Consider the following 12,246-nt stretch of genomic DNA (forward strand, 5'->3'; position numbering starts at 1 on the left):
GCTTGTCTGCTCACATGCCGGGGCGGGTGGGGGCTGGGAGCTGAGGCTCAGGCTTCGGTCAGATCTCAGATCTCAGGGAGAGGACTGGGGCTGGTGGCGTGAATACAGCCTGAAGGGGTTAGTGCACCATGGGTGGCTGGGAGGGAGTCCGGGAAAAAGTCTGGAGCTGCTGAAGAGGCAAGAGACTTTTTCTTCCCTCTTTGTTTCCTGGTGCATGAGGAGAGGGGATTAAGAGGGCTGCTTAAAGGAGCTCCAGAGATGGGCGTGAGCCACGACTAACAATGCGGACCCCAGAGATGGGCATGAGACGCTAAGGCTGCTGCTGCCGCCACCAAGAACCCTGTGTGCGAGCACAGGTAACTATCCACACCTCCCCTCCCTGGAGCCTGTGCAGCCCACCACTGCCAGGGTCCCGTGATCCAGGGACAACTTCCCCGAGAGAATGCATGGTTCACCTCAGGCTGGTGCAACGTCATGCCGGCCTCTGCCGTGGCAGGCTTGACCTGTATCCGTACCCCTCCCTCCCCTCGGCCTGTGTGAGCCAGAGCCCCCGAATCAGCTGCTCCTTTAACCCTGTCCTGTCTGAGCGAAGAACAGATGCCCTCAGGTGACTGACACGCAGAGGCAGGGACAAATCCAAAGCAGAACCTTGGGAGCTGTGCGAGCAAAGAAGAGAAAGGGAAATTTCTGCCAGCAGCCTCAGGAGCAGTGGATTATATCTCCACAATCAACTTGATGTACCCTGCATCTGTGGAATACCTGAATAGACAATGAATCATCCCAAACTGAGGAGGTGGACTTTGAGAGCAAGATGTATTATATTTTCCCCTTTTCCTCTTTTTCTGAGTGTGTACGTGTATGCTTCTGTGTGAGATTTTGTCTGTAAAGCTTTGCTTTCACCATTTGTCCTAGGTTTCTGTCCATCCCTTTTTTCTCTTTTAATTAAAAAATTTTATTTTCTTAATAATAATTTTTTATTTTAATAACTTTTATTTTATCTTACTTTATTTTATTTTATCTTCTTTCTGTCTTTCTTTCTTTCCTTCTACTGTTTCTCCCTTTTATTCTGAGCTGTGTGGTTGAAAGGCTCCTGGTGCTCCAGCCAGGAGTCAGTGCTGTGCCTATGAGGTGGGAGAGCCAACTTCAGGACACTGGTCCACAAGAGACCTTCCAACACCACGTAATGTCAAATGGCAAAAATGTTGCAGAGATCTCCATCTCAACAGCAAGACCCAGCTTCACTCAACAAACAGCAAGGTACAGTGCTGGACACCCTCTGCCAAACAACTAGCAAGACAGGAACACAACACCACCTATTAGTAGACAGGCTACCTAAAATCATAATAAGGCCACAGACACCCTAAACCACACCACCAGACGTGGACCTGCCCACCAGAAAGACAAGATGCAGCCTCATGCACCAGAACACAGGCACCAGTCCCCTCCAGCAGGAAGCCTACAAAACCCACTGAGCCAACTTTAGCCACTGGGGACAGACACAAAAAACAACAGGAACTAGAAACCTGCAGCCTGCAAAGAGGAAACTCCAAACACAGTAAGATAAGCAAATTGAGAAGACAGAAAAACACACAGCAGATGAAGGAGCAAGGTAAAAACCCACCAGAGCTGAGGAACAAAGAGGAAATAGGCAGTCTACCTATAAAAGAATTCAGAATAATGATAGTAAAGATGATCCAAAATCTTGGAAATAGAATAGACAAAATGTAAGAATCATTTAACAAGGACCTAGAAGAACTAAAGAGGAAACAAGCAACAATGAACAACACAATAAATGAAATTAAAAATACTCTAGATGGGATCAATAGCAGAATAACTGAGGCAGAAGAACGGATAAGTGACCTGGAAGATAAAATAGTGCAAATAACTACTGCAGAGCAGAATAAAGAAAAAAGAATGAAAAGAACTGAGGACAGCCTCAGAGACCTCTCAGACAACATTAAACGCACCAACATTCGAATTATAGGGGTCCCAGAAGAAGAAGAGAAAAAGAAAGGGACTGGGAAAATATTTGAAGAGATTATAGTTGAAAAATTCCCTAATATGGGAAAGGAAATAGTTAATCAAGTCCAGGAAGCACAGAGAGGCCCATAAAGTATAAATCCAAAGAGAAACACTCTAAGACATATATTAATCAAACTATCAAAAATTAAATACAAAGAAAACATATTAAAAGCAGCAAGGGAAAAACAACAAATAACACACAAGGGAATCCCCATAAGGATAACACCTGAGCTTTCAGCAGAAACTCTGCAAGCCAGAAGGGAGTGGAGGACATATTTACAGTGATGAAGGAGAAAAACTTACAACCAAGATTAGTCTACCCAGAAAGAATCTCATTCCGGTTTGATGGAGAAATTAAAAACTCTACAGACAAGCAAGAGCTGAGAGAGTTCCGCACCATGAAACCAGCTTTACAACAAATGCTAAAGGAACTTCTCTAGGCAAGAAACACAAGAGAAGGAAAAGACCCACAATAACAAACAATTAAGAAAATGGGAATAGGAACATACATATCAATAATTACCTTAAAAGTAAATGGATTAAATGCTCCCACCAAAACAAACAGACTGGCTGAATGGATACAAAAACAAGACCCATATATGTGCTGTCTACAAGAGACCCACTTCAGACCTAGGGACACATACAGACTGAAAGTAAGGGGATGGAAAAAGATATTCCATGCAAATGGAAATCAAAAGAAAGCTGGAGTAGCAATTCTCCTTTCAGACAAAATAGACTTCAAAATAAAGACTATTACAAGAGACAAAGAAGGACACTGCATAATGATCAACGGATTGATCCAAGAAGATATAACAATTGTAAATATTTATGCACCCAACATAAGAACACCTCAATACATAAGGCAAATTCTAACAGCCATAAAATGGGAAATCCACAGTAACACAATAATAGTAGGGGATATTAACACCCCACTTTCAAAAATGAACAGATTATCCAAAATGAAAATAGATAAGGAAATACAAGCTTTAAATGATACATTAAACAAGATGGACTTAATTGATATTTATAGGACATTCCATCCAAAAACAACAGAATACACATTTTTCTCAAGTGCTCATGGAACATCCTCCAGGATAGATCATATCTTGGGTCAAAAATCAAGACTTGGTAAATTTAAGAAAATTGAAATTGTATCAAGTATCTTTTCCAACCACAACACTATGAGACTAGATATCAATTACAGGAAAAGATCTGTAAAAATACAAACACATGGAGCATAAACAATACACTACTTAATAACGAAGTGGTCACTGAAGAAATCAAAGAAGAAATAAAAAAATACCTAGAAACAAATGACAGTGGAGACACGATGACCAAAAACCTATGGGGTGCAGCAAAAGCAGTTCTAAGAGGGAAGTTTATAGCAATATGATCCTACCTTAAGAAACAGGAAACATCTCAAATAAACAACCTAATCTTGCACCTAAAGGAATTAGAGAAAGAAGAACAAAAATCTTCAGGGCTTCCCTGGTGGTGCAGTGGTTGAGAGTCTGCCTGCCGATGCAGGGGACATGGGTTTATCCCCAGTCTGGGAAGATCCCGGATGCCATGGAGCAGCTAGGGCCGTGAGCCATGGCCGCTGTGCCTACGTGTCCGGAGCCTGTGCTCCGCAATGGGGGAGGCCACAACAGTGAGAGGCCTGTGTATTGCAAAAAAACATAAAAAATCAACAACAAAAAAAAAAACCAAAAAAAAAAACCCCCCAAAGTTAGCAGAAGGAAAGAAATCATAAAGATCAGATTAGAAATAAATGAAAAAGAAATGAAGGAAATGATAGCAAAGATCAATACAACTAAAAGCTGGTTCTTTGAGAAGATAAAAAAAATTGATAAACCATTAACCAAACTCATCAAGAAAAAAAGGAAGAAGACTCAAATCAATAGAATTAGAAATGAAAAAGGAGAAGGAAAAACTGACACTGCAGAAATACAAAGGATCAGGAGAGATTACTATGAGCAACTCTATGCCAATAAAATGGACAACCTGGAAGAAAGGGACAAATTCTTAGAAAAGCACAACTGGCGAAGGCTGAATCAGGAAGAAATAAAAAATATGAACAGACCAATCACAAGCACTGAAATTGAAACTGTGATTAAAAATCTTCCAACAAACAAAAGCCCAGGACCAGATGGCATCACAGGTGAATTCTACCAAACATTTAGAGAAGAGATGACACATATCCTTCTCAAACTCTTCCAAAATATAGCAGAGGGAACAACACTCCCAAACTCATTCTACAAAGCCATCATCACCCTGATACCAAAACCAGACAAAGATGTCACAAAGAAAGAAAACTACAGGTCAATATCACTGATGAACATAGATGCAAAAATCCTCAACAAAACACTAGCAAACAGAATCCAAGAGCACATTAAAAGGATCATACACCATGATCAAGTGGGGTTTATTCCAGGAATGCAAGGATTCTTCAATATATGCAAATCATTCAACGTGATGCACCATATTAACAAATTGAAGGAGAAAAACCATGTCGTCATCTCAATAGATGCAGAGAAAGCTTTTGACAAAATTCAACACCCATTTATGATAAAAACCCTGCAGAAAGTAGACATAGAGGGAACTTTCCTCAACATAATAAAGGCCATATATGACAAACACACAGCCAACATCGTCTTCAATGGTGAAAAACTGAAACCACTTCCACTAAGATCAGGAACAAGACCAGGTTGCCCAGTCTCACCACTCTTATTCAACATAGTTTTGGAAGTTTTAGCCACAGCAATCAGAGAAGAAAAAGAAATAAAAGGAATCTAAATTGGAAAAGAAGAAGTAAAGCTGTCACTATTTGCAGATGACATGATACTATACATAGAGAATCCTAAAGATGCCACCAGAAAACTACTAGAGCTAATCAATGAATTTAGTAAAGTAGCAGGATACAAAATTAATGCACAGAAATCTCTGGCATTCTTATACACTAATGATGAAAAAGCTGAACGTAATATTAATAAAACACTCCCATTTACCATTGCAACAGAAAAAATAAAATATCTAGGAATAAAACTACCTAAGGAGACAAAAGACCTCTATGCAGAAAATTATAAGACATTGATGAAAGAAATTAAAGATGATACAAATAGATGGAGAGATATACGATGTTCTTGGATTGGAAGAATCAACATTGTGAAAATGACTCTACTACCCAAAACAATCTACAGATTCAATGCAATCCCTATCAAACTACCACTGGCATTTGTCACAGAACTAGAACAAAAAATTTCACAATTTGTATGGAAAGACAAAAGACCCCGAGTAGCCAAAGGAATCTTGACAATGAAAAATGGAGATGGAGGAATCAGGCTCCCTGACTTCAGTCTATAGTACAAAGCTACAGTAATCAAGACAGTATGGTACTGGCACAAAAACCAAAAGATAGATCAATGGAACAGGGTAGAAAGCCCAGAGATAAACCCACGCACATATGGTCACCTTATCTTTGATAAACGAGGCAAGAATATACAGTGGAGAAAAGACAGCCTCTTCAATAAATGGTGCAGGGAAAACTGGACAGGTACATGTAAAATATGAAATTAGAATACTCCCTAACACCATACACAAAAATAAACTCCAAATGGATTAAAGACCTAAATGTAAGGCCAGACACTATCAAACTCTTAGAGAAAAACAGAGGCAGAAGGCTCTATGACATAAATCACAGCAAGATCCTTTTTGACCCACCTCCTAGAGAAATGGAAATAAAAACAAAAATAAACAAATGGGACCTAATGAAACTTAAAAGCCCTTGCACAGCAAAGGAAACCATAAACAAGACCAAAAGACAACCCTCAGAATGGGAGAAAATATTTGCAAATGAAGCAACTGACAAAGGATTAATCTCCAAAATTTACAAGCAGCTCATGCAGCTCAATAACAGAAAAACAAACAACCCAATCCAAAAATGGGCAGAAGACTTAAATAGACATTTCTCCAAAGAGGATATACAGATTGCCAACAAACACATGAAAGAATGCTCAACATCATTAATCATTAGAGAAATGCAAATCAAAACTACAATGAGATATCATCTCACACCAGTCAGAATGGCCATCATCAGAAAATCTAGAAATAATAAATGCTGGAGAGAGTGTGGAGAAAAGGGAACCCTGTTGCACTGTTGGTGGGAATGTAAATTGGTGCAGCCACTATGGAGAACAATATGGAGGTTCCTTAAAAACTGCAAACATAACTACCATACGACCCAGCAATCCCACTACTGGGCATACACCCTGGAAAACCATAATTCAGAAAGAGTCATGTACCAAAATGTTCATTGCAGCTCTATTTACAATAACCAGGACATGGAAGCAACCTAAGTGTCCATCAAGAGATGAATGGATAAAGAAGTTTTGGCACATATACACAATGGAATATTACTCAGCCATAAAAAGAAACGAAATTGAGTTATTTGTAGTGAGCTGGATGGATCTAGAGTCTGTCATATGGAATAAAGTAAGTTGGAAAGAGAAAAAGAAATACCGTATGCTAGCACATATATATGGAATCTAGGGGATAAAAAAGGTCATGAAGAACCTAGGGGTAAGGTGGGAATAAAGCTGCAGACCTACTAGAGAATGGACTTGAGGATATGGGGAGGGGGATGGGTAAGCTGTGACGAAGTGAGAGAGTGGCATGGACATATATACACTACCAAACGTAAAATAGATAGCTAGTGGGAAGCAGCCACATGGCACATGGAGATCAGCTCGGTGCTTTGTGACCACCTATAGGTGTTGGATAGGGAGTGTGGGAGGGAGAGAGACACAAGAGGGAAGAGATATGGGAATATATGTGTATGTATAACTGATTCACTTTGTTATGAAGCAGAAACTAACACACCATTGAAAATCAATTATACTCCAATATAGATGTTAAAAAAAAATGAAATTAGAAAACTCCATAACATCATATACAAAAATGAACTCAAAATGGATTAAAGACTTTTAAATGTTATGCTAAATACTATAAAACTCTTAGAGAAGAACATAGGCACAACACTATTTAGCATGAATCACAGCAAGATCTTTTTTGACCCATCTCCTAGAGTAAGGGAAATAAAAACAAAAATAAACAAATGAGATCTAATGAAACGTAAAAGCTTCTGCACAGTAAAGGAAACCAGCAACAACAGAAAAAGACAACCCACAGAGGGAGAAAATATTTGCAAATGATATGACTGACAAGGGATTAGTCTCCAAAATATATAAACAGCTCATGCAGCTCTATGTCAAAAAAAAACAAGCAACCCAATTAGAAAATGGGCAGAAGATCTAAACAGATAGCTGTCCAAAGAAGACATACAGATGGTCAAGGAGCATATGAAAAGATGCTCAACATCACTTATTATCAGAGAAATGCAAATCGAAACTACACTGAGGTATCATCTCCCAGCAGTCGAATGGCCATCATCAAAAAGTTTACAAACAATAAATGCTGGAGTGGGTGTGGAGAAAAGGGAACCCTCCTACACTGTTTGTGGGAATGTAAATTGGTACAACTACTATGGAGAACAGTATGGAGGTTCCTTACAAAACTTAAAATAGAACTACCATATGACCCAGCAATCTCACTCCTGGGCATATATCCAGAGAAAACCATAATCCAAAAGGATACAAGCACCCTAATATTCGTTGCAGCACATTTACAATTTCCAAGTCATGGAAGCAAACTAAATTTCCATTGACAGAGGAATGGATAAAGATGACATGGTACATATATACAATGGAATATTATTCAGCCATGAAAAATAATGTATTAATGCCATTTGCAGCAACATGGATGGACCTAGAGATTCTCATACTAGGTGAAGTATGTCACACAGAGAAAGAAAAATATTATATGGTATCACTTGTATGTGGAATCTAATTTAGAAAAAGATACAGCTGCATAGCACAGGGAGATCAGCTTGGTGGTTTGAGACCACCTAGAGGAGTAGGATAGGGAGGGTGGGAGGGAGAGACAAGAGGGAGTGGATATGGTGATATACGTATACATATGTCTGATTCACTTTGTTATTCAGCAGAAACTAATACAACATTGTAAAGCAATTATACTCCAATAAAGATGTTAAAAGAAAAAGATAAAAGTGAACTCATTTACAAAACAGAAACAGACTTATAGATATTGAAAACAAACTTATGGTTAACAAAGGGGAGACGTGGCGCCGGTGGGATAAATCAGGAGCTTGGGATGAATACCTGCACACTGCTATATATAAGATGGATAACCAAATAAGACCTACTGTATAGCACAGGAAACCCTATTCAATACTCTTTGATAACCTATATTAGAAAAGAATCTAAAAAAGAATGATTATATTTATATGTATAGCTGAATCAGTTTGCTGTACAACTGAAACTAACACAACATTGTAAATCAACTATACTCCAATGAAATTAAAATATTAAAATAAAAATTTTTAGAAACCTGTCTGAAGATTTCAAAATAACCAGACAATATTGAACATTTTTCAGCATTTAATTCAGGAAAGAAAATTGGAAATTTCAAGCTCTTATGAGCTGAATACTCAGTTTAACTTCACAAATTCCTATTTGCTCTAAGAAAGTTCAATTTTATCTCCTCTTAGAGAATGTCCATGAAACATCCACCTGGCATTTCACTTTGAGTATCCTGGGAAAGGGAAGTATACTCTACACTTGTGGATTCATAAATCACTTGTGCTATGTGGAATAGAACAATTATACATAGCTGAAGTGTATAGATTGGTGTATATAAAACCAACAGAAACCACTTGGGCACGAACACATCCAGAATCTGAAAACCAAGTCACACTGAGATCATATACCTAAATTTAGTTTTCTAGAAGATTACCAGGAACCAAAGTACATTGTTTTTAATGGTATCCCAGATAAAAATGGATGTCAAAGGTCATTGAGTCCAATCACTCTTCTGAAGCATGGAAGACAAGTCGAAACAGCAAATGGTTTGGATTCCAGGGTCTCAGTAATTAGCTACATTTCCATCAAGGAAACGGGAATAAGATTACCTGATTTCAAGCACTGGATTGCTGCCCTTCTCACCTTCTAATCTATTCTCTCTACAACCTTGGAGATCTTTTTAAAGTACAAATCTGGTCAAGTCACTCGTCTGCTTAAAACTCTTCAATGTCTTTCTTTGCTCTTAGTGTTAAGTTGAAATCCCTTAACATGAATTACAGCTTCAGTTGGTCTGACTTCAGTCTATCTCTTCATCCTCATTTTAGTCCACTCCTCTTGTTGCTCTAAATACTCTCATCATGTCCTTTTGACCTCAGCACTAGTCTATTGTAATAAACTGTTTATTTGTATACATCTACCATCTGGTAGTCTCCTCTATGAAGGCAAAGATCATATTTATGTTGTTTATTGCTGTAACATTGGTGACTGTCATAGTGCTTGGAATATAGTAGGTACTCTACAAGTATTTGTTGAAAGAAGGGAAGGAGGGAGGAACACAGAAACAGTTGGAGGAAAAGTGTTATTTTTGAGGATAGACCAAACACAAAAATATTTTTATAAAGTATTATTAGAAATTATAAGATTTGGGACCAGTCAGAGAAAGTATCTTTTATAATCTACCCAGAAGGCAGTTCAATTTGTTCATCTATGTCTCCATTTGTGTTTTGGTGGGGGGGGGGAGGTGGGGGGACAGATCATAACAGAACAAAATATTTCAATGCTCACAGTGTTTTAAATGATTCAATTCTTCAGACTTTATTGATCACTAAGGATAATTACAAACTCCCACCAATGTGAAAAAGATTATTAAAACTCAAAGACAACACCCAAAGGCACAGACTCTGTGTTGCTTGTAGGGTTTCCTTTATTGGTCACATGTAGACAAAGCCAGCTATAGCAATGATATTTAAGCTCAGGGTATAACTCCTCACATGGTTGACCCATTCTTTACACATCATTTTTTTAAAATGGAGTTTCTATAAATCTACACTCACTTATACAAAGAGGAAACATATGTATTAGCTCCATAATGGGAAAAATCATAACCATGGTAGGAGTATGCAGGTGAGGTGGTTGATCTTCAGGAACTTTTCCTTACCCCATGGTCTAGAGAACAAAGTGCAGTGATCTAGAGCATTGATCTTGAGAAGCTTCCTAATTCCATTTAATATGGAAACCATTATCGTATCATATGTATTATGCCCAGAATTGTGTTAGAAAAATTGGGAGAAATTTAAAAGAAGCAAAACCCTTATATAAATACCCTAAAAATGACATGTAGTTCTTAAGCAACTTTATCTTGATTTCATATTTGTAATTTCTTCCCCTTTCTCATGTGGTCCTCAGGAATCTGGAAATACTTGTCTTTTATCTAAGAAACCTTAACTTCCCTCTGTATATATGTGGTATCAAAAGCTTCAAAGTGTCACCATTTTGTTTGTTATTATAAATCAACATTTATTATCTATGTATTTAAAGTTTCTGCTTCTGGGGTTTTTTTGTTAGCCTGGGTTAACATGGTAGTCATGCTAATAAAAATATCCATGGTCACCATTTCTACTTTACAGTTTTACAATGTGATTTCTAAGTCATTTAAATCATGGAACTAATGAAATCGCTTGCACACCAAAGCTTAGCATTAGGCCAAAGTCTACCAAGTAGGAGATATTCATATTATTTTCTTAGTATAGAGATATTTATCTTATCAGTACATTTATTCATTAATCTGATAAATATTAATAGAGTGCTTATTATGTGCTAAACATTTTTTGGGTAAGTTTTGGAGATATAACCATGAGCCAAAAAGACTTGGCCTCTGCCCATATGGCACGTAATAGCTAATGCCTGGAGCTTGATATCTACCAGGCACAAAACAAGGATGACTTCAGCTGTCAAAATGTGTAGAGTTGTCAAATACAACCTTTAAGATAAATAGAGTTTGAAGTTTTACTCTGTATCTAGTATATATTTAACTTTAAAGAGTCCCTATTTATATTCATTATTTAGAAGAATAAAAAGAGACAATTACCTTTTCTATCTTATTCCTTTGATTTTTATAAACATTGAGAAACATTTTGAAAATGTTAGGATTTCTAGTGTGTTTCAGACCCTTAACATTTGCTCTCCTCTATTTTTTTTTAAATTTTTGGCTGCATTGGGTCTTTGTTGCTGTGCACGGGCTTTCTCTAGTTGTGGCGAGCGGGGGTTACTTTTCATTCAGGTGCACAGGCTTCTCATTGTGGTGGCTTCTCTTGTTGTGCAGCATGCACTCTAGGCGTGCGGGCTTCAGTAGTTGTGGCACGTGGGCTCAGTAGTTGTCGCACATGGGCTTAGTTGCTCCATGGCATGTGGGATCTTCCTGGATCAGGGCTCGAACGCATGTCCCTTGCACTGGCAGGTGGATTCTTAACGACTGTGCCACCAGGAAAAACCCTGCTTTCCTGTATTTTAAACAGGAATACCTAAGGAAGACAGAGACTGTGGGAAATGCAAACCTCCATTTACCTCTCAGTCAAGTCAGGTTTTCCATGTACTTTCTTAGGGTGCAAATTAAATTTTGTGACATAATTGCTATCTTTCAGACTGGATGGATCTACTCATATTATCTTAGATAATAACAGGATCAAGAAAAAAATAAGCGTCTCACAAGTGACAGGCTACTAGTATAACGCAATGCCAAAGACAGGGGGAGAAGGCCAAAGAACACTTACTGGTAAGTGGTTGGGCTGACATTGATGCGTCGAGGGTGACTTCCCGATTCGAATTTGCTTGCCAGAGTGACATTATTTCCAAACAGGCAATATCGCGGCATTCTTACCCCAACAACTCCAGCCAGCACAGAGCCTGAGTGAATGCCTATTCTCATCTAAAAAAGAAAACGAAAAGGATATATTTATGTTTTCATTTGGTATGCAATTATTTTAATAAGAGGTACTGCTGAACCATTAAACTCCTAGCTCCTCAAAGAAAGGGACTGGGGCCTTGGTCATTTTTGTGAGCCAAATACCTGGATTATTATATCAATAGTATCAATGAACAAGGATGGTGTGGAATAAATGAACAAATGGATTAATTATAAGAAAAAAACTACTTTTACTTTTCTATTGTAACACAATAAATCCAGTTGTGTTACAATTTAAATCAGGTTTTATTTGTACCTAGTATGCTCTAATAAATGGAAAATGTATTATTCTCCCTCCAGTTATTCTAACAGAAAACCCTATTTTTT

General features: G+C 38.0%; 1 protein-coding gene across 2 annotated transcripts in view; it reads right to left on the reverse strand.

The window, feature by feature from the left end:
• GUCY1A2 (guanylate cyclase 1 soluble subunit alpha 2) overlaps positions 1 to 12,246 on the reverse strand; it is a 431,189-nt gene that overhangs the window by 46,957 nt on the left and 371,986 nt on the right. For both annotated transcript variants that reach the window (XM_027095676.1, XM_027095675.1), the window contains one exon: positions 11,729 to 11,883. In XM_027095676.1, coding sequence (XP_026951477.1) covers positions 11,729 to 11,883 — 155 coding nt within the window. The remainder of the gene's footprint in view (positions 1 to 11,728; positions 11,884 to 12,246) is intronic.

This window comes from Aethalodelphis obliquidens, unplaced genomic scaffold (assembly GCF_003676395.1).
Source record: "Aethalodelphis obliquidens isolate GAN/ISIS:26980383/991018 unplaced genomic scaffold, ASM367639v1 scaffold93, whole genome shotgun sequence".
Taxonomy (NCBI): Eukaryota; Metazoa; Chordata; class Mammalia; order Artiodactyla; family Delphinidae; genus Aethalodelphis; species Aethalodelphis obliquidens.